General features: G+C 42.3%; 1 protein-coding gene across 5 annotated transcripts in view; it reads left to right on the top strand.

Moving 5' to 3' along the window:
• The window catches only part of RASSF5 (Ras association domain family member 5), a 161,725-nt gene that overhangs the window by 74,826 nt on the left and 59,380 nt on the right, over positions 1 to 27,519 (top strand). Inside the window, exon 1 of one of the 5 annotated variants that reach the window (XM_061632114.1) lies at positions 15,993 to 16,206. The exons of the other annotated variants lie outside the window; for them this stretch is intronic. Within the exon in view, the coding sequence (XP_061488098.1) occupies positions 16,087 to 16,206 (120 nt within the window). The 5' untranslated portion in view covers positions 15,993 to 16,086. Of the gene's footprint in view, positions 1 to 15,992; positions 16,207 to 27,519 lie in introns of those variants that run through there. 5 annotated transcript variants of the gene reach the window in all.

Below are 27,519 nucleotides of genomic sequence, written 5' to 3'. Positions count from 1 at the left end.
GTTTGCCTCAATACACAAAGACTTTATATATGGATTGGGCGGGGGTAGACTTTAGAAACCAATTTTCTGCCTTTGTGCTCAACACATAAAGCATGAGTCCATGCACTTGAGGATGGTGGGAGGTGGGACTTGCATGCATGCTCCCTGCCCTCATCCACATACAAACTTAAAAAGAGCCTGCTGGATCAGGCCAATGGCCCATCTAGTCTGTTCTCACAGTGCCAACCAGATGCCTGTGGGAAGCCTGCAAGCAGGACCTGAGTGCAAAAAGCACTCTCCCCTCCTTCAGTTTCCAGCAGCTGGTATTTGGAGGCAGAGCATAGCCATTATAGCTAGTAGCCATTGATAGCCTTATCCTCCATGAATTTATCTAATCCTGTGTTAAAGCCATCCAAGTTGGTGGCCATAATTGCCTCTTGTGGGAGTGAATTCCATAGTTTAACTATGCGCTGTGTGAAGTACTTTCTTTTGTCTGTCCTGAACCTTCCAACAGATCTTTCCACAGATAAAGCCATCACATGCAACATCTGAACTCAGCTACAGGCATTCTGAAGTGTGGTGGAAGTGATTTTGAACACTCATATACAACATCTTGAGGCATTTGTTTTGAGGGTAGAGGATTTGTTCGAACCACTTCCACTTGAGAAAGCATGCCTGTTTTCACTCGAAGTTTCAAATCTTTTTGTGGGTGATGTGGATGGTGTAGATTTCTTACAGAGCTGCATTTGTATAAGCTTGACAACCACCTCAGGAGCTCTGACTTAGGGCTTTTTTTAATCTGTAAAGCTGAATAGTGGTTTGTGCTGCCTACCAGCTGAAGTATGAAAAAAAATGTTCAAAGGGGATTTGCAATTATCCCAAGATCATGGAATAGTAGAATTAATGGTTGGCAGCATAAAGAACTTGGAGGACATGATCATACAGAGGAAGCTGAATGCCAAAAAAGGAAAATTCCTAGATCATTCAGCTGCTGTGAATCATCTTGATTTCAGAAGGCTTAAGCGTATTTAACCCTTTGCTGGATTGCCATCCGCTGAGCTATGTCAGCTTCTCTCTCAAACTGCAATGTTGATTCAGCCTAGCAGTTCTGAAACTTGAACCCTGCCGTTGAACTGTTGTGTGCAGCTTTAATGCTTATTTGTGCTTGTGATTTCCTATTATGTATCTGTTTGACTTATGGATGGTACGACTATCTAAAGATGGTAAACCATAATCCTTCCTTCAGAAGCAGAAATACTGAAATACTCGGAGAGATGGTATGGTCTTTAATAGTGAGGGACTTCAAATGAGAACCAAGGAATTCACTTTACTAGGTCCCAGAGTTGTTGGTGTTCTGCTTTATTGTAGCAACCTGTTGTAATTTGAGGTGATAATAAACTACATTGGTTCAAGTAGCCACATCCAAAGTGCCAAGTAATAACCTTATTTGTTTGTTATGGCTGCATGGTTGTTTGCTAATTGCAAGGACTTCCTTTTCTTCCTTTCCTCCATGGCATCTGTGATCACTGTGATCGAGCAGTGGCTCCCAAGTAAGCATACTCCCAACCTAGCTAAAACAAAACATGCAAAACTCAAACCATACTGAGGACAATCTCTCCCTACATAGAGGCTGGCTGTGTGGGGTGATTACAATATGGGGGATTGGGGAGGATTATTTTCCGGGGAGGGGAGGTTGCTTTGTTTTTGCCCTTTCCAGTAGGATACTACTATAATGGCTTGGATCTCTTGCGGTGACCATCTGGATGTTTTTGGACCTGTCTGGATGTAAACTATTCATATGGTTCAGGAGTGTGGAAGCTGTGACCCTCCAGATGTTGTTGGACTCCAACTCCCATCAGTCCCAGCCAGTCGAGCAATGGCCAGGGATGGTGGGAGCTGTAGTCCAGCAATGTCTGGTGGGCCCCAGGTTCTCTACCCCTACTATATATAGTTGAAGACATGGGTCTCTTGTTTACATCTCCTCCCATCTTATAGTCTGGATAAACTACCCCATAAGATAGTTTATGTGTGGTTGGTGTACATGTCATTTTAATGCACTAACCATCCGATTGTCTTGAGGCAGTGTAATTGAGCCAAAGTACTCTCACTAACTTCCCACTTGTGTCATGAACTGTGTAGCTTTCTGCAAGAAGTGGAGGTCAGTGATGTTTGTATGCTCTTGCCAAAACAGGATGGCTTTCAACATTGTCACTTTTTAAGTGTTTTACCTACCATTTACCTCATGTTTTGTTGAAATTAAAATTTAACGATGGATTAGCTAAAACAGTGATGTATCTTCATCGAGAAAAAACGTTAGGTATGTTCCAACAGCGTTCCAGAGAATTACCAGCTAAAGTTGAGCCTGGGGTTTGGAAATGAGAATGAAGTGACATATTTTTAAGTAGTAATTTGGTTTTGAGATAGATTTGCAAGGCATATTCTCCCATCATTGTGCAATCTTCAAATGTCCTTTGTCAAATTCTAGTAATTGGTCTGACAGAAACATGTACTTCTTACAGTTAGCCCATCTTACAAAAAAGAACTGTCTGAGTTCAGGAAAATGTGTATGTGTGAGACAGTGTATGTTAAATATTTGGGCATACTCAGATTTTCTAATTGCAGGAAGCACACACTTCTGAGATGAGGAATTACTTTCTACAATTCTAAATTTTTAAAATTATGTCGTTTTATAATGTGGAGTTTTTAGGCACAAGGGTATTTTGTACATTAAAAATGACATTGAAACATATCTTGTCCAGTGTCCACTGATTTGGTATGTCCTCCTTGGCCCAAAGACATGTGAAGTTGAGTTGCATATTCATTCCCCGTTACCTGGGGGAGGTGGGGGAGGCTACAGTCTGAAGCAGAAGTCCCTTGCGGGGAGAGAGTTTTTTAAACTCTCCTGTTGATGTTTACCCTTAAAATCACTTGCTAACCAAGCTGCTTCCCCCAGTGCTTTCACAGTTTGGAGGGGGCAATTTTAGGTGAGGTGAAAAAGTCTATCCACCTGGGGGGGGGGGAACTAGCTGTTGAAATAGACATTTTAACAGATTCAACAGGTGAAGGCAGAATTGTCCTGCTGAGCTTTGGGAAGGGAATCGCAAAAAGAGGGCATCTTGGCTAAGAAAGCCTTGCTCCTTTTTGCCCCCAGCATAATCTCATACAATATGTGTGTGGGGGGTGTGTGTGTGTTGGATCTCCCCTGAAGATCTCAGTGTAAAGGCTGGTGAGGGAAACACTTAGAACTAACACTTCTTGAAGCATGCCTGGAAATGAATTGGGAGCCAATTAACTGTGTTAGAACTGGTATAAATGTGCTGAGTTTGGCTTGTTCCTGTAATTAAAGATCACATGCACTGTGAACTAATTAAAGTTTCAGGGCAGCCTTCAAAGGCAACCCCACATAGAGCAGATTCAATAGTTCACCCTAGAGGTTACTAAGGCATATATCAAGAAGTGGCTGTAGCTGACATAACCACCTTAAACCGAAAAAGGCACTTTTGGCTGCAGCTGCTTCTTGGGAATCCTGGAGCAATGCAGTGCCCAGCACCAGCATCTTCAAGATTTGCATGTATGGGATTACTTGACTGAAATAACTCCCCAAGTTAAGATTGTGTGTGTTAGGGTTTCTTCTCCAACATATGCCAGCTTTGTGCATTCTGGGAGATATTATTATTATTATTATTATTATTATTATTATTATTATTATTATTATTATTATTATTATCTTTATTTATACCCCGCCCTTTTTCCAAACTGGAACTCAAGGCTGCTTCCAGATAAAAATAAGTACATATCATTAAGAACCTATAAACATATAAAACATATAAAATCAGCATTAAAACAGGATTAAACTATTAAGATGTTAAAACCAATTAGATATACACTTAAAATACTGCAACCCAGTTTAGGAGCATACAAGTAAAACAATAACATACAGCATCCTCTTTAGTCACTACCCTTAAAGCCTTCAGTTCCAAAGGCCTGCCGGAAGAAAAAAGTCTTTAGCTGTCGGTGGAAGGACTGCACAGAGGAGGCCATTCTTGCCTCCCTAGGGAGGGAGTTCCAGAGCCTAGGGGCAGCCACCGAAAAGGCCCTATCTCGTGTCCCCACCAATCGCACTTGTGAAGGTGTTGGGATCATGAGAAAGGTCTCTCCTGAAGATCTCAGGGCCCGGGCAGGTTCATATAGGGAGATACGGTCTGACAAATAGCCTGGACCTAAGCCGTATAGGGTCATAACCAGCACTTTGAATTGTGTCCGTAAACAGACTGGCAGCCAGTGGAGCTGTTGCAGCAGGGGAGTTGTATGGTCCCTGTAACCAGCCCCAGTTAACATTCTGATCTTGACATGGTTTTTATATATATATATATATTCCCTTCCTGACTCTTTGACTTGACCTGACTTTTTTTTTTTTACTTGCCCTGTCAGGGGCTGCACAAAGATTGCTTCTTTTCACTGCTCCAAATGCCTTTTCTGGTTTGGGAGGAGAGAGCTATCAGACCCCCTCAGGGTCTGATGGCTATGTTCAGCTTGAAGAAATGGGGGGCAGGTCTGAAAAATCTAGTCTAGCCCCGCTCCCTTGGGGGGGAGGGAGGGTTGGGATGGCAGGCTTTTACTTGGCCTTTTTAAAAAAGAGCAGATTTCAAAGCTTACCACAGCATCTTCACCTTTATCTGTGACTTTTGTAACCCTATTCAAACATAGCTCTATGTGGTGGAATGTAGGATGATACACACACACTTTACTGCTCCAGCTGATGAATGCATGTGGATCATCACAATAGAATAGAGGCCCGCATGTGTACAGTCTGTATATCTAGATCTGACCCACACAGTCACATCTGATTATTGCTCATGTTGCATCTTGCCAAAGTTAGAAGCTTTGTTTGGAACAGGGACCATCATCATCTACTTCAGTAGCTATGACTCATACCATGCTCCTACATTAACATTTGCATTTAGCTAGAAATATGTTTTGTTTAATTGCTAAACTCCTGTGCTTTCATGTTCTTTGTTGGAATAAATGTCTTGTTTGTTTTATATATATATATTTAACATCTAGCTTGGGTAGGTCATTCTGAAATACCTACATGAGCCTGCTTGCTCTTCTGGTCTTAAGCTATGGAGTTATAATACACTTTCTGAGGTGGCTTGGAAAGGTGGACAGCTTTGTCTAATTTGGAGAGAATGTGGGCTGTCAAACTTGAGTCAATGTGCCACATACACCCAAGCAGCATTTCCAGATATCTTCTGGGTGTAACAAAGGAGGTGGCAGTGATTTCTTCTTCAGACTGAAATGCCAGCATTAAAACTGATGACCCTAGTCTGATTTTGATCTCTATAAAGTCACTCCAAGGCTGTGTTTGAAGGATGGACAGTGAAGACCTTTCCTGGACAAATGTGTCCTCTGTCAGTAGCAACAGTACACTAATCCCTCAGCGGAGGATAGCTGAACAATCTGGTAGCAGGCATTACAGCAGTCTGCCTAAGTGGTTCGGTTGGAAAGTGGGGCCTGTTCCATCACCTCTCCTGAAATACTAACTTTCTTGGGCTCCTGTCCCTGAACTCTTCTATAACAGCTGATTATTATAAGAACTACCACTTAACTTTAAGCATTAGTGCAGGCATTTGCATTTTCCTTCTTTCCCCTTCATCATTTTGCTCTTTTGTGTTATATCTTTTAGATTGTAAGCCCACAGGTAGGGACTGTCTTATTTTCATTGATGGTATAGAAACCGCTCTGGGAGCCTTTTGGTTGAAGGGCAAGTTAAAGATATAAATATGTAAAAAATATCAAACATAAAACTTGTTTTAAAGAATGAAGGTGCAGCACTGGAGTAATGCCGTCTTCTTCTTTTGTGACGCTGAGGTGGTGGAGTGGTTGGGACATCCCCTCCAAAGCACTTAAATACTGGAGCAGCACATTTGAGTTTGCAAACTGGAAATAATATGAACAATGCAAATTGTGTATGGGAGGAGAAGTGAATGTTTTGCAGTTGATGAGGTTCTGCTGATGAAAGGCTGATCTCTGAGAATGTGAGAAACCAGTTGCTCTGAAAATGATGGCAAGCTTGTGCAAGTGTGTAAGCTGTGCCATTCTTATCAACTTGAGCATTCTAGACATCTCTATACAAAGCTTTACCCAAATATTTGTGTGCAGAAATAAGAAAACAAGGGATGTCCCTATCCTGTCACCTACTAATTTATTTAACCCCTTAAAAACAAAACAAAAAAGCAAGCTTTTAAACAACAAACAAAAACAGAAGTGCCTTGCATTTGCACCTGTGATATGTTACTGACCCGTGATAATGTAACTGAATTAACACATACCGGCTTCACACTTTAGTAGACATGTCCACAGTTAATAGTTGTCCTGCCTGTCATTGAAAGACTCAGTCGCAGATGTGTCTGTGGTTTTTTCTCTTTTTATTAAAGCTATGGTTACATCGAAAGCAGTGCGCCTTATTGACCTAACTAAACTTGCTAAGAACTTTGGCCCTAAACTAGCACTGACTAAAGCATGCTAACTCAGCATTAAAATTTTGACTCAGCAACAGGGTCCCCCCCAAATCAGCTTAAGTAGGCTTTGATCGCATGTTCACACAGAGGCTTCTCTTCATCTCCAACTGTTGAACTTCCTGCCTCTGGCACCTTCGCACACGGGATGAAGGTAGTTTGATCTCCAGCTCCCCCTCTGACAGAGGGGGGCTTCTAACAGTCACTTCGGATGTGGGAAACTGGGCAGCCCTAGGCGGGAAATGTCCGATGTGCCCAGTTGTGTCTCAGAGGGGGCAGTGGAGGTGCGTCCCACTGGGAAGTGTCCGATGAGCTAGGTGGTGATTCTGCAGGGAAGAAGGTGCATGAAGGTTCGTGGGTGGTAACCAAAGTTGGCAAAGAATGGAGACTGCTGAGTGGATGCATGCACCAAGTTGTTGTAAGCAAATTTGGCTATGGGCAGCAGAGTCACCCAGTTATCTTGCTAGTAATTCACATAACAACACAGGTATTGCTTCAGGGCTGCGTTCACTTTCTCCATCTGCCCATCTCTCTGGGTGTGGTGTGTGGAAGACTTCCTCAGCTCACTCTGCAGCAGCTGCCATAGGGTGCACCAAAAGCAGGCCATGAATTGGGTTCCCTGGTCTGAGACCAAACTGGTGGGGAGTCCGTGCAGCCAGAGCATGTGCTGAATAAACAATTGAGCTGTCTTCCTCGCAGTTGGCAGTCCGGCACAAGGGATGAAATGAGCCATCTTAATGAAGGTGTCTACGACCACTAAGTCTGACTTCTTCCCCTGTGAGATGGGCAGATCCATGATAAAGTCCAAAGTCAAAATCTGCCGTGGCCCGTCAGGCATGGGGAGCGGTTCTAGCAACCCGGTTGGTCTCCCCGGGGTGTGTTGCACTCTCAACCAAGTGGGACAGGATTGTACATATCTTTCCATGTCATGCTTCTCTGGATCCATTTCGACTCCTGTGGGGGTGAAAGTCCAGAAAGGTCAAGTCAAAACCACACTTCTCCATCTTGGCATACAGGTGCTGCTGTCTCAGTCTCTGCAGTACTACCCACACATGAAATTCATGTTTTTCTGGGGGATCAGAGTAAATAAAGATATTGTCCAAATAGGCTATAAGCAGTCCAGGTAATTCTGAAAGTTATCGTTCATGAAATTTTGGAAGAGAGCTGAGGCATTCGACAGTCTGAACAGTGTGACCAGGTATTCAAAGTGACCATACTGGGTCTTGAAGGCAGTTTTCCACTCATCCCCCTCTTGGATTCTGACAAGATTTTAAGCTCCGCGTAGGTCTAACTTGGTGTAAATTTTGGCTATCTGCAGGCACTCCAGCATCTCATTAATAAGAGGCAGAGGGTAGCTGTTGGGAATGGTGATTTTATTGAGCTCCCTATAATCATGACAAGGACGTAGCTTCCACTTTTCTTCTTGACAAACAGTAGCGGAGCCCCTGCAGGCGACTTGGATGGGCAGGATGAAGCCTCACTGCAAATTGGTGTCCAGGAACTCTCTCAGCGCTGCCAACTCTGGCTCCGAGGGGGGCAACTGGTTGGCTTCCTTCTTATCAAACATGTCCTGGAAGTCCCTGTACTTGGTAGATAGATGGGTCTCCTCAGGGAGGGATGTGGCAGCTAGCATCACTACAACAGCCGACTCGGGAGTGAAAGGTCACTGTAGTCTGCCTCTAGTGTTCCAGCTCAGGACTTCATGGCCTCGGGACTTCCGGGAAGGGTGACTTCGCTTGTGCCTGCTTTTGGGACAGGCTCCCGCCTCAAAAGAAGCTTATTCAGATATAAATCAGTCAGAACATTTTTTCTTTGACTGATGAAATTTCTCCCGGGCAGGGAGAAACGTAGAGATCAACCTCAAAAGCCTGCTTTTGTTGGGAGGACTGGATTTCATTAATTTATGAGATAAGGTCCAGCCAACAATGCCGGACGGACTTCCGAACAAGCTCTATCTGTTTAAGCGATACGTTTATCTTTTCTTTAAAGAGAGAACGGACTAACAGGCAAGCACCCTTCTTTCTATTATTTTTTTTACTTGGTTTAAATTGTTGCAGCCAAAGGAGATTTGTCAGATTGATCGGCTTTGGACAACTTCTGGGTGAGCTATAACTCTTCCCTGTTATTCACGAAATCAATAGCTTATCTCTGTTTCTGTCGCAAAAAGCTGTCCTGGAAGTGCATTCTAAACATATAAACAGAAGAGGGATTTCTATTCCTGATTTCTATTCCGAGGAATATTATATTGTCTGGGACTATTCTCTTTTTGGTCTATTTTATTTTGACGAATCTGCTTCTTCACGACGCCACTAGCTGTTTTGATGCTGGGAACTAAATTTGTTTTGCATTCTTGAACATAGAGAGATAAGGCAGGCTGCTCTGTTTATACTGTGATGTCATCAAGCCTGGAATATTAATCCAATTGTTGCTGAAATAAGAAGTGGTTCTTCTTTATTTTTGTTTTGCTTTGTTTTCGTGGTTTTAAAAATGGCAATCAAGAAAGTGGCTGAGAATCTGGAAGTAACTATGTTTCAGAAAATAATGGATGAGATTGAGATAACGAAACAAACCCTGCGACAGGGTAGTAAGGAGCTGAAAATTGAACTGAGCAAAATGACGCAGGAGCTTAAAGAAATAGGGGATCCTGTGAGAGAGGAGAATGAGATCAGAGATGAGAAAAGAAAAAATAAAGGGAAGATACAAGCCCTGGAGATTGGAACAAATGTGGAATTGGAAAAAGATCTGGAGTTTATGGATTTTAGAAATAAAATCTACTGTTTGGAATTTAACGTTATCTCTGAAGAAATTAATGAAGATATTAGAGATAAAGTTATCAATGGCTTGGATAATCTTGTGGACTGGAATGACGTGATGGAGTTTGATATAGAGAAAATCTATGGAATTAACTGCAGCCATGTGACAATGGAAAAACTCTCAAGAGATGAGCCAGTGCATTTTGTAAAAAAGAAGAACAGAGATATGACTTTACAACAGTATTTCAGCAACTTATTCAGAATGGATGGCAAGAAAATATTTGGGATAGAGGAAATTCCCATCAGACTCTTATTATATGACTATGGCCACGACAGCAAGATTATTATGGAATACTGATAATGGAAGATTGGACACTGAAATTACTGGACTTAACAGGACTATTGAAGATGGAAGATGGAACTAATAGGGATAATGGAATAATGGCTATTGAAATTATTGAACCTAACAGATTTTGATGAGATGGATTAATCGAAATGTTTATTTGGACTATGGTTATGACAATAAGATTATTATAATTATTAACGAGATGGATTAATTCACATGTTTATTTGGAGAAAAATTGATAGATATATTTCTTAAAGAATTGAAACCTCTCTTTGACTTTTTGTGGAAAGAATAAAGTAATGTTTATGAGATTTGATGATTAATTAAGATAACTACTGGAGGAAAGTGATTTTATAATATGATTTAAGAGACAGGATTGTTATATATTGTAGACCTATAACTGATTTGATCTGTGACAAATGGGAAGTCAATATTTTATTTTTTTTGTTTAATTATTTTTGTTTTGTTTTGTTTTTTGTCTTTGAATGTTTTATGATTTTGTTTTGTATGTTTTATGAAAATTTGAATAAAAATTATTGTAAAAAAAAAAAAAAGGACTTCATGGCCTCCATGATGACCATGGGGCTGTCTCAACTTGTCACCAGCCCGATGCATAAGGCAGGGCACACCCTCAACTTGGCTTTTGCTCCAGATGGAGGAAGGGGTGGTCTGGAGATGTGGGGGGTGTATGTCACCCATTGTCATGGTCAGACCACTTCCTGGTGAAGTTTAGACTTTTGGCTGCGATCCTCCCCTTCAGGGGTGGTGGACAGATTAAGATGGTCCACCGCTAGAGACTCATGGAATCCACAGGATTCCTGAATGTCCTGGGGAAGTTCCCAGTAGATAGAGCAGGTGACCCTGTTGAAGCCCTTGTCACGCTGTGGATCAGTGAGGCATGTCGGGCTCTTGACATGTCCCCAAGTGCCCTCTTTGGCATTTTGGAGCCCTGTTTGCACCTTGGTACACCAATGAGCTTAAAGGCCATGAAACAGGCTGGACGATGGCTAGAGTACAAATGGCGAAAGACATGCTGTGAGGCTGATTGGGCATGAGTAAAACATCATAACCGTGCCTACTCTGCGGCAGTGAGGGCGGCAAAGAAGGCTCCACTTCTCTGCCACCATCGCATCCTCAAGTAGCCGTCCAGTGGAGCTTTTCCATATTGTCAGGGGTCTGTTGACATCAACAATAGGAAATGGAGTTTTAGAGTCTTCAGAGGCCCACTGTGAATTGTTTGGAAGGCACTTTGAGAGTAAAGTTGCTTGCCTTTGTAGCAATCTTTGTGCCCCATCCACATCTACTGTAGTCCCTAGTGAAGTGTCCGGTGCAACATTTGCTGTAACTTCTTGGGAATGGTTTCAGTTGATGCGGCCTGATGATGTGGACAAGGTGCTTGCGATGATGCAGCCAGAAATGTGTCCTCTCAACCCTTGCCCTTCTTGGCTTATTAAAGCGTGCTGAGGGGATTTGACTGAGTGGATCCAGGGTGTGGTCAACTCATCATTGCAGGAGGAAATGGTTCCAGCCACCTTGAAAGAGGCGGTGATCTGACTGTTTCTGAAAAAAACCACCCTGGATCCATTGGTTTGCGACAATTACAGACTGGTTGCAAACACCCCCTTCTTAGGGAAGGTGATTGAGAGGGTTGTGGCCCACCAATTGGATGAAACAGATTATCTTGACCCATTCCAGTCTGGTTTCAGGCCTGGTTATGGGACTGAATTGGCCTTGGTCGCCCTGATGGATGACCTTTATCAGGAGAAGGACAGGGGGAGTGCGACCCTGTTACTCTTGCTTGATCTCTCAGTGGCTTTTGATACCATTGACCGTGGTATCCTTTTGGGCCGACTCGGTGAGATGGGCATTGGAGGCACTGTTTTACAGTGGTTCTGATCCTATCTCCAAGGTTGTTTTCAGAGAATAGCATTGGGTGATTGACTTCCAGCCTCCTGGCAGTTGTGCTGTGGGGTCCCACAGGGTACCATCTTGTCCCTCATGCTGTTCTATATGAAGCCCTTGGGAGCAGTCATCAGGAGATTTGGGGTGAGGTGTCAGCAGTACGCTGATGATACCCAGCTCTATTTTTGTGTAACATCTGAATCAGGAGAGGCCGTGCAAGCCCTGGACTGGTGCCTGGACTCTGTGGTGGGCTGGATGAGGGCCAGTAAACTGAGTTTGAATCCTAGCAAGATGGAGATGCTGTGGGTTGGTGCTTCCCAATATCAGATAACTAGTCAGTTGCCTCCTTTGGATGAGATCGTATTCCTTCTGAAAGAGCTGGTCCAAAGTCTGGGGATGCTCCTGGATCCATCTTTGTTGCTAGAAGTCCAGGTGACCTTAGTGCCTTTTATCAGCTTTGGCTGGTAAGATAGCTACAGCCATTTCTGGACTGGGATAGCGTGACCACTGTTGTCCATGCACTGGTAATCTCCAGGCTGGATTACTGTAATGCGGTCTATGTGGGGTACCCTTGAGGTTGGTCCGGAAGCTGCAGCTGGTGCAAAATGCAGTGGCAAGAGTGCTCACTGGGGTGGGGTATCACCAACATGTCACCCCACTGCTGAAAGAATTGCACTGGCTACCTGTTAGCTACCGGGCTCTGGTCAGGGTTCTAGTTTTAGTGTACTAAGCCCTATACAGCAGATACCATCATGTCAGGAGGTCCGTTCTGCACAACATAGGAAACGGACCTTTAGTGTAGCAGCACCTACCCTGTGGAATTCCCTCCCCTTCAATATTAGTCAGGCACCATCTCTGTTATCTTTTTGGCACCTTTTGAAGACCTTCCTCTTTCAACAAGCCTTTTAAGTTGAGACCTTATCCCAGTCTGCGTCTGTGTTGGAGTTGCTTTTTAATATGTTTTTAAACCTTCTTTTTTTTAAAAAATAGATGTTTTTTAACCTTTTTAAAAGATGGTTTTAAAACTTTCTTTATGTTTCTAAGGATGTTTTGTTTTAATATATTTTAAAGTCTGTTTTTATAATGTTTTAAAGTGTTTTTAGTGCTTTTGTTTGCAGCCCTGGGCTCCTGCTGGGAGGAAGGGTGGGATATAAGCCAAATAATAAATAAGCAAACAAACGCTGAGCTAGGCCGACCCAGAGGTCTGATTAGGTGTAAAGCAGCTTCCTATGTTCCTGTGAACAACGAGAACTTTTTTTTTTGCTTGTTTATACTCCAGTTTTTCATTTGACTACTAGTTATGATGGCTGTGAACTAGTATTTATCATGTGTCTGTAGACTGTCCTTCATCACTTATAGTAATCTTAGGGTGGTTTCCAGAATATAATCAAGTAAACAATGCGTACAGAAATACACATAAATTAAAGCAATCATTAAACATTTTTGAAAGCTTAAAATATAGAAAGCATACTCCTACCAAGATCAGTAGCAGCATGCCTCTGAATACCTGATCCTGGGGGACAAACATGAGGAGTGGGCTATTTGCTCTCATGCAGGCTTCCCATAGGCATCTGGTTGGCCACTGTGGGAAACAGGATGCTGAACTAGATAGACCTTTAATCTCATCCAGCAAGGCTCTTCTTGTGTTCTTACATGTAGCTTCAAATCAGTTTGCAATATAAAATTAAAAGAAAAAGATAAAACATCAAAGATAAAAACCAGTTATTCTGCGGGGTGTGTGGAAATCAGCTGGTCAAACCAAGTGAAATGGCAAAAGCAATGAAAGAGTCACAAACATTAAAAGCTGTTAAAGGCATGGCAAAACAGGATTGGCTTTACCTGGCACTTAAAAGATAGTAGAAAAGACAACTCAGCACGTATATATCTGGGGAGGGGTGTTCCATAGATAGGGCACTGCTACTAAAAAGGATTGCAGTCTAACTTTCTGAAGGTGGCAGCATCCAGAGAGAGGCTTCTGAAGAAGACCTCAATTTGTAGACAGGTTGATTTGGAATAATGTAGTTCTGTAGATTTCTGGATCCCAAGACATTCAAACTTTATAACTTAACTTGGTATTCTAAATATAGCAATACCACAGATTTATTATAAAGGCATTGTGATACTAGATATTGCATTTTTATCCTTTTGCTGATGGATTTTTTTTTTTAAATGCTGCCGACTATAAACTGTGATTTGTATTGAGCTGTTGCCCATTATTTCAGGATCTCTTTCCTGTATAGTCACTGCTATCCCATCAATGTGTACAGGATTTATTCATTGTTTTTGCCCCGATTATGTATTGCTGTACATGTTTCTTGTCATTTCAAAGTATAACCAGAACGTTGTAAGATTTGAAGAACCTTTTTGCATTGGCTATCTGAGCGCAGAGATACAGCAAGAAGGATTAGTTTAGAGTTGGTAGCTCTGTAGGTTACTAGTCCTATAGATGACTTTGTGTTAAGGCTCCTTAGATTTTTAAAAATCGCTAAACTGGTTTTGACAATGAGATCATATTGTAGGAATAACATATGCATAGTTTTGAAGGATAGTTCTCTTTTAGAGAAAGGGGAAGAGTGATTTAAAATCTCCTTTAAAATGCATCCTAACATCAGGATCAGGGTCCTGGGACCAACCTGGCACAAAAGTGGAAAGTAGGCTGGGATACTACCTTGCAATGCTTGGGCAGCTGCATGGCCTCAAATCTGCGGTGCTATATTTGGCTCTTCCTAAGTAGGAGTGGACAGTGGGAGCTAACCATGCTGCACTGGAAGACGTGCCTTTCCCTTCTCTTCTAAAGAGAATGGCATGTCTTGCTGTGTCATCCTGGTTGCATGTGGCTCTGCTTTGGCAATGGAGGTGGCAAAGGATGCTGCTTTATTGGATGTCAGGTACAGAAGCCAACAAGTGGGAAAGAAGTGATGCGAAGGAGCCCCATACATGATGGGGAGGGAGTGTACTCACATGTAAAGAGTGACATGTTCTGAAATGCTGTTTTTGCAAAGGAAGGCTAATGCTGAACCTTATGTAGTTTGAGAGGTGACCTGGAGAGTTTTTTTTTCTGGGGTGGGTGGGTGTTGGGCTTTTGTTCCAAAGCACCTGTGTGTGTTCTTGAAGGCAGGTAGTTCAGAACAGGACTTCACCCTCACTTTGAGAAATCAAAGGCAGTAAAATATTCTGGGCTTTCTGACTAATGCTCAAAGAACTGTGTTAAAGTGCCTCTAACATATAAGTAGGTGACAAATGGAAAAGTCTAACCTGATGAATGGCAATTGCTGAGGTTATGATCAAAACTGCATCTTTTTGTGCCAGCTATGCTGAAAAATCATCCTGACTGTTCTAAAATTAGCTGCAGAACAGAAGAGGCACAGACTGGTTCCTGCACTGAAGTGTTGCTAGGCGAATCTATCCATCCATCCATCCATCTCTCTCTCTCTCTCTCTCTCTCTCTCTCTCTCTCTCTCTCTCTCTCTGTCATTTTGCACCAATCTAACTGGTTTGTTATTAGGGCTGGGACAGGAGATGGAGAAGGCACCATCATGACAGGTATCTTAGGCCTCTAGAGGTCAGTGTGTGTGTTTTAAAACAAAAACAAATATCCAATAGATGTCCAATTTTTTTAAAAGTGAATGGGAGGTGATGTTTGTACATTCCTAGGTAGTGCCCGCTTTTATTATTCCACCCCATCCCCGTCCCTGCTGGCAACCATTCCTAGATGTTACTACTTTAGTTTTCTTGACAAAAACTGGTGAAAAGAGTTGCTGGGCAGAGATAAAATACAATGGATGAGGTTGGTTTTGGATAGCTTTCCTGCAAGATAAGGCATTAAATTGCCACAAGATATTCATCTGGGAGGGCACTGCATTGGAGGTTTGTTGTTGAGTAATGTATGTTTAATTGGTTACTCTTGTCTCTGTCCCTTCCTTTTGTGAATGTTGTTATGGACAGTGGGCAGCTAGGAGCAGGCTGTCTCCTCCCCTGATGGTGTAACTCTATTTCTCCCTCTCTGTCAAACTGTGCCAATCAAGATCAGCTGAGATGCTGACAATTTCTCCTTTAAGAACCTACTGCAGAAACTGTGTGAGAAATCTTGCAAGAGGAAGTGGCTCAACTCTGCTCAACAGAAAGCAAGCAGGAAGGGTGGGGGAGGAGGGAGGTGATGCTGTTCTTGCAACCACTCTCTGTGGGCTTGCAATCAAGCCACAGATGGTGAATGAGTTTATGAGCCAGGAGCAGAAGAAAAGTCCCCTGGGGGTCTGGCACCCTCTCCACTTCTGGCAATGGTTACCCAGAAGAGGGAGGCTGGTGGCTGAGGAAAGCGAGAGGTTATCCCCGGCAAGGCTCTTTTTTTTCTTTTTTTCTTTTTTTCTTTTTTAAAGGAGACGTTGCTTGATTTGCAGATCAGAGAAACTGTTGCAAAGCATGGCAAGTGGGAGCTGGAGGAGGTGAAATCGTGTTTGCTGCTGATTGCACAGGAACTGGATTGGGAAACAGCACTGCTGCCGCAGTGAGTTGAGAATCAGATGGTTACCTGGCTCTCTGGCTCACTGGAGGACTTCACGTGTTCTGAGGATCTGGAATCCCCTCTTAGATGACTGTCGACAACAGCATGAGCAGTGGCTACTGTAGTTTGGATGAAGACTTGGAGGACTGTTTTTTTACAGCCAGGACCACCTTATTTAGGAGTCCTCAGAGCAAATTTGCTGCAAAGGTAATGAGTTGTATGGTGCTTAAGTTTCTGTAGCAAATCCCCCTTTTCAAAAATCTGTATCCATATCTATTTCTGGCTATCAAAATTTATGGTATCACCTAATATTCTAGAGGCATTGCTAAACTGCAATGGCTTTAAAGCTTATCTTTATGTCATTTCCCTCTTTCAAACTCTGATCCCTTTATATTCATCCATGTGTTTGACCTTGACACCTGTTTGATATTTCCTGGATGTCAAAAGTTATCTTAATGAGACCCGAGAGTCGTCCTTTGCATATAATATTTCTGAACATCTCCATTCTCAAACGTTATATGAGATTGGTTGCTAAACTGAATGAATGACATTAAACTGTGTTGTCAGTGCATTGAGTCCAGTAACGTGCCAATGTGTATTTTTTTAATCGCTTAGAAGATTTTGTCCTCATGCGGACAACATTTTCAGCGCCAAGGATTTATAATGAGTCAAAGGCTGTTGGCTAACTTGCATATACATGTAATTATTATGATTCTCATACCTGATGGGCATATTCCACTGCTCTGTATATTATAAACCTGGTATGTGGAAAAATCTTGTCTGGTTTTAGAGTCATGAGGTTAGAAAAAAAATGAATTGGGCTAGTCTTGCTTTTTTGCTTACTATTTGCAATGTATTTGCAGTAACAGTAAGAGCTAGATGAAAGCTTAGCAGGATAGATTCACTTTAGATCATGGAGATTTTAAATCACCACAAAAAGAAAGCAATTTAAATCCAGCTTCCCATATTGTAATCCATATACTTCCTGAACAAATAAATGCACTAATCGGCTGCTGCAACAGTTAAATCACATTGGTTTGCACTCATTTATATCTTCTTGAAATCAAGGGAACAGTTGTGAAATTAGTAGTTTTCTCTGTACGCATGCACTGAGTAAGATCAGTTACTCGGAGACTTAAGTGCTCGGAACTTTCCAGAAGTAACAGCTTATAGTTACTGGGCAGAACACTGAAAGTAAATGGCAATGCTGTTTAGTAACTAAATCATAAATATTAAGTCATAAATATTCACACTTTTGAGAAATGAACACATTGCAGAACTCAAGTAGTTCTAAGGCATAAAAAGGAGGACAGAATCACTCAGGTGGGTGAGTTGCAGGATTGTGTCTCCTGGATCCTAGCATGCATTGCAGTCCCTGGGTCCAGTAAGAAGCTCACAATAAGAGCAATACATAATCTCTTGTGTCAAACTTGTAAAGCTTGATCTTAATAATCAGGCTTTTTTCTGGTAATTATTTTACATAAAAATATAATTTAAAACTCACTGATGGAGTTTAAGAGTTTAGCAATGTAAACTTCAACATATTTATATTAAATTTAGATTTTATTTTAGTGCCGGATCCTTTTGAACAGAAACAATTACTATGACTGAAACAAAACAATATTCTGTTGAAATAAAAATATGTAAAGCATTATATTTTTCTTATCAGTTTTTTCCACCCTAATTTTAGGATTATCACAAGAAACCAAGGGTCATATATTGTTCATCCTTGTATTAATCTCAACACAGTGGGGGATATTCTGCTAATGAGTCCTGTCAACACTAGAATTACCACTAGCACCACAGGACTTTCCCCCTGTCCTCCCACCATGTGAGCAACACACCCTCCCCAAATCTGCTTTGGAGGATTGGGGGAACCCTTAGAACAGATTTAGGGGAAGGAGCAGGAGGAAAGTCTGTCGTTTCTGTCTGTAGTAACCAATTTTACTCTGAACCAAGGCTCTTCTTCCTCTTTGTTACCTTTGTACAGTCACCAAGGCACGGAAGCAGGATTAATTCTGATGCCACTGAAGCATTAAGGGGGAAGTCACTCCCACAGAAAGGACTGTTTCTACACATGTTTGGTTCACCATTTGGCTAGGTTTGTCAAAAGAGAACGGAATTTTAGGCAGAAGTCTAGTTTTGCACTGGAAAAAGAACCTTAAAGCCTTGAAATCTTGAAAGATTTTGATCTGTATAAAATGAGCATCTGGTGAAGCCCTTGCATTGAGGTTTGAGCCTATAGCTGTTTTTAGATCTAGAGAAGGAAGTGATGTCATACCTCCGTGGTTGTCTGTTTCTGTCTGTGGGGAAATGTGCTTCAATTGATTTTTGTGCCCTTTTCACATTTCTGTGCCAGAAAGTGTAATTGCTGAACTCAAACAGATAGTTTGAGGTGAAATTGCTGATCTGCTAACTAAAATATGTAACTTGTCCCTCGGGTCCTCCTCCGTGCCTGAGGACTGGAAAGTGGCAAATGTAACGCCAATCTTCAAAAAGGGATCCAGAGGGGATCCCGGAAATTACAGGCCAGTTAGCTTAACTTCTGTCCCTGGAAAACTGGTAGAAAGTATTATTAAAGCTAGATTAACTAAGCACATAGAAGAACAAGCCTTGCTGAAGCAGAGCCAGCATGGCTTCTGCAAGGGAAAGTCCTGTCTCAGTAACCTATTAGAATTCTTTGAGAGTGTCAACAAGCATATAGATAGAGGTGATCCAGTGGACATAGTGTACTTAGACTTTCAAAAAGCGTTTGACAAGGTACCTCACCAAAGGCTTCTGAGGAAGCTTAGCAGTCATGGAATAAGAGGAGAGGTCCTCTTGTGGATAAGGAATTGGTTAAGAAGCAGAAAGCAGAGAGTAGGAATAAACGGACAGTTCTCCCAATGGAGGGCTGTAGAAAGTGGAGTCCCTCAAGGATCGGTATTGGGACCTGTACTTTTCAACTTGTTCATTAATGACCTAGAATTAGGAGTGAGCAGTGAAGTGGCCAAGTTTGCTGACGACACTAAATTGTTCAGGGTTGTTAAAACAAAAAGGGATTGCGAAGAGCTCCAAAAAGATCTCTCCAAACTGAGTGAATGGGCGGAAAAATGGCAAATGCAATTCAATATAAACAAGTGTAAAATTATGCATATTGGAGCAAAAAATCTGAATTTCACATATACGCTCATGGGGTCTGAACTGGCGGTGACCGACCAGGAGAGAGACCTCGGGGTTGTGGTGGACAGCACTATGAAAATGTCGACCCAGTGTGCGGCAGCTGTGAAAAAGGCAAATTCCATGCTAGCAATAATTAGGAAAGGTATTGAAAATAAAACAGCCGATATCATAATGCCGTTGTATAAATCTATGGTGCGGCCGCATTTGGAATACTGTGTACAGTTCTGGTCGCCTCAGCTCAGAAAGGATATTATAGAGTTGGAAAAGGTTCAGAAGAGGGCAACCAGAATGATCAAGGGGATGGAGCAACTCCCTTACGAGGAAAGGTTGCAGCATTTGGGGCTTTTTAGTTTAGAGAAAAGGCGAGTCAGAGGAGACATGATAGAAGTGTATAAAATTATGCATGGCATTGAGAAAGTGGATAGAGAAAAGTTCTTCTCCCTCTCTCATAATACTAGAACTCGTGGACATTCAAGAAGCTGAATGTTGGAAGATTCAGGACAGACAAAAGGAAGTACTTCTTTACTCAGCGCATAGTTAAACTATGGAATTTGCTCCCACAAGATGCAGTAATGGCCACCAGCTTGGATGGCTTTAAAAGAAGATTAGACAAATTCATGGAGGACAGGGCTATCAATGGCTACTAGCCATGATGGCTGTGCTCTGCCACCCTAGTCAGAGGCAGCATGCTTCTGAAAACCAGTTGCCGGAAGCCTCAGGAGGGGAGAGTGTTCTTGCACTCGGGTCCTGCTTGCGGGCTTCCCCCAGGCACCTGGTAGGCCACTGTGAGAACAGGATGCTGGACTAGATGGGCCACTGGCCTGATCCAGCAGGCTCTTCTTATGTTCTTATGTTCTTATAGTTTTGGGTTCATCTTTCTAAAACCTGTTGCAAACCATTAATGACTTCACATATGTATTCTTGCCAAGTGGTTTGGTGCAGTTCCACAGTGCAGGCTACTCATTCCCTGCTTCTTCCATTCTCTCTCTCCCCCCCCCAATATTATCTTTGGATTTTGCTGTGGGCCAGAAGATGGAGTTTTAGTTTAGCTTAATAACCTGCCTCATCTGCTGCCATCTTTTTTAAATCAAATGTTTTTAAAAGCTTAAACTGAGTCATGTCTGTAGGCGATATAAAATATCAAAGTCTTCTATATGTTTCTACTCCAGTGCACATTTTGTTCCTTTCCTTTTGTGTGGAGAGTAGAAACGCAGAAACAGCCGGACGAGATCAGTGAATTGGCATATCTACCCAAATTTCCTCTCTCTCAAATGATGGCTAGCACCAGATGCTTCAGAGGAGGGTGCGAGAACACACAGACAGCTCACACTCAATTATGTGGGATGATTTGCCTCTGTTTAAGAAATTCTGAAATCATTAGTGATTTAGCCTGGAACGGCGATTGTTTTCTCTCTTTCATTGATAGCAATAACTCTGTGTGTGTGGGGGGGGGGGAAGGGACAAGGTCAGTTACACCTAGGGATGGAAGGATCTGTCAGTTTCAGTTCTGGGTTTCTCATTTTCCCCAATCTTCAATTCAGTTCACTTGCATTTCTGCAGGAATTTGTGTTTTTTTAAAAAAATCCTCATGAAAATTCTTCAACATTTTAGTGCAAATTTCTCCTAATAAACACATTTTGCATGTAGTTTTGACTAATGTACACATTTTTGTAAACAATTTCTCCTAATATGCATGCCTATACGTTGCTTTCACTAATATATTAATTTTTATGCACACTTTCCCCAATATATGCATTTTTGTCATCACTGGAGAACTGCATCACAAAATGTGGATATGTGTGGATTTTGAAGGATGGCTGTGTTTTGGTTCACATATTGTTTTGGAAACTGTGGGTTTGACAGAGTTTGCTTTAAATGCAAATTGAATAATTTTTCTCCCCCATCTCTAGTTATATGTTGGCTATCTTTGCCAGAGTTTTATTTCATCTCTTCTAACAACATCCAAAATGCATCAGTGACTTGCACTTTATTCCTTGCTCTACTTGGTGGCCACCTAATAGAAATATCTCCAAATGAAAGAGCACTGAGACAGGTTGTTTAAACTCATGCTGGTATGAGTAGACTGGTATGGTGAGGATGTTTCATCTTGCTTCCTGCCTGGAGTCAGACTGACCAAAGGAAGATAATATGGAATTATATATCCTGTATACAGACTACGTCTTTCATTCCCAGCACTGTCAATCAACACAAGGCAAGAGCACACAATTGCATGTGTTATACTGGCTAGTTGGATCCGTGGCTTGCTTCTTCATACATTAAAACACAGGATTTGTTTATTATTACATTTTATACCTTGCCTTTTCTCCAAGGAACATGACTCTCTCCTTCCTCATTTTATCCTCACAGCAACCCTGTGAAGGATTTGAACCATTGTCTCCCAGGCCCTACTCCAAAACTCTAACCACTAGACCACACTGGCGCTCCATAATACTGTAGTGACTGTGTGTGTGTATGTGTATGTGTGTGTGTGTTGTGTTGTGTTGTGTTCCCTGACAGAATCCCAGGTAGCATCCTGGGAAAAGTATATGTTGAAATATATAATGCTTATTAATACATTAAAGCTTGCAGTGGCTTGTACATCTTAACTGTGTATGTAAGAGTATGATTTCCTAATAGATCTATCCTTTAAGTAACTTTAATTGTAGTAGCAGAAGCCATAGTAGTCTGTATCAGTTATAGCTGCATCCTGTGCCTGACCGCTGGAAGTGGTTGGCTGTGTCCCCTGCCACTGCAACTTTCCTTACTATAAGGCAGTGGCTCCCAACCTTTATGAGCAGGGGACCCCCTTTATAAGCTGAAAAAAAATTGTGACCCCCCTCCCCCCAGGGAGGCAGGCTGGCTGCCAGGAAGGAAGGGGGAAAGCAGCCTTTCTTTGCAGGCTTGCTTCTTTTTGCTTCACAAAAAGCCCTCTCCTCTCATTCTAAGCAAGGGCGTTGCCAGTAGCAGCAGTGCAAGGAGACGGGAATCAGTGATAGTAATCCCCTCTTCTTCCTGGTAGCTTCACCCTCAGCCCCCTTTGGCATCTGGCATGTATTTTATAGGCAGATGCCTGCCCTTAGTGCTCCTGAAAGACGCTCTGGCGCTTCAGCAAAAGGCCTCCCCTCTCGTTTGGAGCAAGGGGGAGGTGTCATCTGCAGCGGCAGTGGAAAGCAGACAGTGTAGAAGGAGTGAAGACTTTTTTTAAAAATTAATAAATAATTCATTTCTTTACTGTTCACGGCTGCATCTGGATTACTTTGCGGCCCCCCTGGGGGTCCCGGCCCCCAGGTTGGGAACCACTGCTATAAGGTATGCCATATGCAGGGTTGTTTCCGTTTCTTTTTCTTTAATGGCCAAAACTGAATATGATATGTACATGATATGGCCAATACATTTTCCCCACTTCCCTGCCTTTTGCCAGTGCCATGTGAGCTTCTGCATGGCACCAGTGTGCTGAAGCTGCTGCTGCATTGATGTCACAGCTGCTACTGGGCCAGTGCCTAATCCATGCATTGGTCCTACTGCCAATGCAGTGCCACAAGTTGCAGCGTTGTGTTCATGGAGAATTGCTGTGTTTCAACCACTAGTGCACCCTAACGCAGTGGATTCAAATATACTTTGGAAAATGGAAATGGACTGCCTTCAAGTCGATTTTGACTTATGGCGACCCTATGAATAGGGTTTTCATGGTAAGCGGTATTCAGAGGGGGTTTACCATTGCCTTCCTCTGAGGCTGAGAGGCAGTGACTAGCCCAAGGTCACCCAGTGAGCTTAATGGCTGTATGGGGATTTGAACCCTGGTCTCCCAGGTCATAGTCCAACACAACCACTACACCACACTGGCTCTCAAATATACGTTACTCATGAACAAATCAAAAAGTATATTAAGTTATAAATAACAATGTTTATGTAGGTTTGATTTTGTTCTGAAACATACCAGTCTTTAATGTTTGTTACATAAAATTTTGTAATGGCTTTCTTTGAGAGAAACCCAAGTGTATGTCTGAGATCTAGGCCTCAGTCATCCAGAGTTGCATCCAAATCCATCTGGGCACATAGCATTCTGCTCAAACATCTAGGCTACAAAGTAGTGTTTTGAGCAAAGGTCCTTAATCTTGGTTCACTGCCTCCATTCAATAAAGTTTTGGAGGCCAAAAACCAGTATATAAATAAACAATAACATTAACATCTTTGTTAATTTTATCATGCACGTTTTGGAAGAGAATGACTTTTCCCACTATAGTTTCATCCTTTCCTGCTCCCCCTCTTTGCTCTCTGCCCAAGACTTTGCAGCCTCCTTCATTTCTAATTTGAAGCCATCTTCTCTGATTTGTCTTCATTTTCCTCTAAAAGATGTCTGTTATCCAGCATCTCTCTGCTCCTTTCCTCTCCCCTTTTCTCACTTCATGAGCTAGCTACCCTACTATTCTCATCTAACCTTCTCCCCATGCCTCCTTAATGCCATCTCCATCCATATCCTGGTTGCCATCTCCCTCACCATTATTCCTCTTCTCCTTTACATAATCGGCCATTCTCTCTCTTCTGGTTCCTTTCCTGTTCCATTAAAACATGCCACTGTCTCCCTTATATATATATAAAAAAAGCATCTACCCTCTCCAACTGTAATGCACCTTCATCTCCCTTCTTTGCTTTGCCTCCTGGCTCTTAGAATGTACTGCTTACTAACACATTTCCATTTTCTCTCCTCCAGCCCTGCTCTCACTCCCCTGTAATCTGGCTTTGACCCCTGCACTCCACTAAAACTGCCCTCATAAAAATCACTGATGACCTCCTCACTGCAAAATCTAAAGGCCTATATTCGGTCATTATTCTCCTTGACCCTTCCACTACCTTTTAATATAGTTGATATTATAGATATTCTCTATTTGATTCTCTATTCTCTATTTGATTCTCTTTATGCTAGTGGCGGGGAACCTTCAGGCTGTAGACTATGCTAGGCCAGGCAGAGGCCACCAGTAATGTCATATATGATGTCAGGTATTGGACAGTAAAGATATGGTTGCAAAGGAACATCAGGAACCTTAAAGTGTACACCTGATTTGTTCCTTGGCAAGCGAGACTTGCTCTGAGCACTAATCAGCTGATCAGTGCTGACAACAAGCCCTGCGGGATTGACTTCACTATTGAGTTCCCAAATGGCTTGATTGGCACTTACAGCTTTCTCTCTGTGTGTTGGGGCTCTCCATGATCTAGGCTTGGCCCTTTTCTCTCTACGTAGTGTCCCTGGTGAACACATCAAATTCCATAGACATATGCAGTACCACGTGTGTGCAGATGACACCAGGCATTATCTCCTACCCTTGAACTGTCCTCTCATCCTGCATTTCTAATTTCCTCTCTGATATTTATTTATTTATTCCCCACTCTTCTTCCAGCAGGAGCCCAGGGCAGCAAACAAAAGTACTAAAAATACTTTAAAACATCATAAAAACAGATTTTAAAATACCTTTTAACAAAAACATCTTTAAAAAAGCTTTCAAGACATCTTTTTTAAAAAAATGTTAAAAACATATTGTTAAAACAAAAGGTTTAAAAACATATTAAAAAGCAATTCCAGCACAGACACAGACTGGGATAAGGCCTCAACTTAGAAGGCTTGTTGAAAGAGGAAGGTTTCTGTTTGGATTCTTTGCCGTTGTCTCATCAAACTCAGTATGTCCAAGATGGAACTTTTTATATTTTCTCCCAAGCCCTCCTCTCCTTGTTCACTCTCATTATCCATTGGCAATGTTATCATCCACCCCACTGAAGAGGCTTGTAGTCTTGGCTTTATCTTTGACACCTTCCTTTCTTTTGCTCCCCATGTTCAATCCGTAGCCCAGTTGTGTCTCTTCTCCCTTTACAGCCATGCTAAAATATGCTCCTTCATCTCCGTCCATGCCCTGGTCTAGAAAAAGCTGCTTGTCCTTACTTGCAAAGCCCTGTCAAATCATGCATTTGTTCTGGAACTGCCACATCTCTTACTTATTTCAAATCCCTCCTGAAAGACCGTCTTTTCTGTGATGTCCTTGCACAACCGTGCACTACCTTCGCTGTTGTGAGACAGTATACCTCAGAATACCAGTTGCTGGGAATTGCAAGTAGAGAGAGCACTGTTGCACTCAGGTCTTCCTTTTCAGCTTCCCATAGGCATCTGGTTGGCCACTGTGAGGACAGGATGCTGGACTAGATGGGCCATTGGCCTGATGATCCAGAAGGCTCTTCGTATGTTCTTGCTGCATCTTAAGCTAAGTGTATGCGTCTGAAACAATTGAATATCATTTCCCTCTTTATTCCTGTCTTCAGTTTCTTCCCTTTCCTCTGTTATTCACCCCTTGTCAGACTTTAGATTGAAAAAAATCTGCATTTCCATTAGTGTATATGGGACTTTACAGAGTAGACAAGGACAGGTTCAGAATTTACAATCTGGGCATTCTCTTTGTCTGCTGGAAAAGCGGTGGGGAGAAACAAACACATAACAGGTGTTGCAAATCCACTCAGACTAGCACCCCTCTACAGCCATATCCCTGTGCCATCTGCATCTTTTGCCAGCCCGTGTAGCAGCTCTACTGGTGGACTAATGACTGGATCTAGAGCTCTTCTATGTGAGGGGGGATCCTGGCTTAATCAGGTTTTTGAGTGCAGAGGAGGAATGTCATCTGAACCCCACCTCAAATGATGCAAATGTCAAAGCACAGTCAAACTCCTAATATCAGAAACTAGCTAAAGTTGAACAGATCATAATGTTGAGAAGGGAGTGCATGAGCCTGGGGGCTCACTGTTCTAATGCCAAATCATTGTGTGGAATTTCATATGAGCACAGCCTATGTTGTCTGCTTTAGTTTTCCCCAGGAATTGTCATTATTGTCTCTTTATCAGGATACTAAAACTGTGCTGAAAGAGCTTTGGAAAAGGCTCTTTATCTTCATATCAAAGCCCACGACATGATTCCTGAAATTAATGGCTTCAATCATCATTTGATAGCCTTTGCACCACAGGTGCCCACCCTGTGGCTCACAGACTATATGGGGCCTTCACAGACATTCACTGCAGCCTCACATGTGTTGCCTAGCCCCCTTGCTAAATTCACGGTTCCTCCTCTGTGAACAACTTTTTGAGCTGCGAGGAGTGCAATTTCCACACATGACTGTCCCCATGTGGGTTCCTCCCCTTCGCAAGGGCGCTCCCTTTGGACCACCGAGCAGCTGATTGGCAGGCTGACTGGAGCATGGTTGCCAGCACCAGTCAGCTTGGGAAGTAGGCAGATGCATGATAGGATGAGATCCCATAGCATGCATCCTCCTCTGTGTGTGTGTGTTTGCACACCTACAAGTGTAGTGAGTGACAAGTGTACAAGTGAATGTAGCCCGTAGGGACAAAAAGGCTGCCCACCCGTGCTTTATGCTTTCAAACACTTATCAGTGACTTTATCTCATGTGAAAAAGTCAGGATCTCAGTACCATCTTGTGACAATGAGTTCTGCTAGATTTCAAAGGTTTATTCATTCTCTGTTCTGTACGAAAAGTACATTGAGCACCTACTGCAAATGGGGATGTATAGGTTTATTCACTTCCAATTTTCTTTTCTAATCTTGGTATTTTCTGTTACAAACAGAGGTCATGACACATTCTCTCCCCTGCCCCTTTCAAATTCTTGTGCTATGGGGACTAGCTTTCTTGATGAATTATTTCTTGCTATCTGTGTGCTCTCATTGCATTTAGTGGGGATTATAAGTAACTAGCTTCCCCCTCTCCTGACTTTTTGGTCATGGCTAGAGGGTATAATTTAAGACTTTAAAGAAACTGTTGCCCCCATAATTAGAGGGGTCTATTATAATGGTATGGTTACTTTTAGCATGGATTATTGTTGGAAGGTTTGATTTATCAGAATGACATGCATGGCATGTATTGAATGGTGGGAGTAACTTGCCCCTTGCAGCACTCAGCATTCTTAAAGAAATGAATGTCAAATTATGGTCAAAAGGAACAAATCATGTCCTACTAGGGTAAAAGAACAGATGATTTACAAAAGAGTAATTGATATCCTCAAGCACTTGATCACTAAAGGTGCAGCATTAGAATTTGGCCTTCATGCAATTCTTGTGCAGACGTACAGAATGCTTTCCAGCATGTAAGGATGGAGATAGAGGAGCTCCTGTGTACAACAGACTTTTTTTAAAAAAGCAGCCATATGTTTGGTGGATATGAAATAATTTGTGACCTCTCATTATTTCAGCAGAACTTTGTAGGGCAAACTGGGCTGGCTTTCCTAGCGTTTGACCCATTTGTCTCTCCAAATGCAAACTGATCATAGGGAATGTACGTTACAGTGACATTGGATCTTCAACCTGATACTTCG

Source organism: Rhineura floridana, chromosome 6 (genome assembly GCF_030035675.1).
Source record: "Rhineura floridana isolate rRhiFlo1 chromosome 6, rRhiFlo1.hap2, whole genome shotgun sequence".
Taxonomy (NCBI): Eukaryota; Metazoa; Chordata; class Lepidosauria; order Squamata; family Rhineuridae; genus Rhineura; species Rhineura floridana.
The sequence above is the reverse complement of the archived record's forward strand: the minus strand, read 5'-3'. Positions and strand labels throughout refer to the sequence as shown.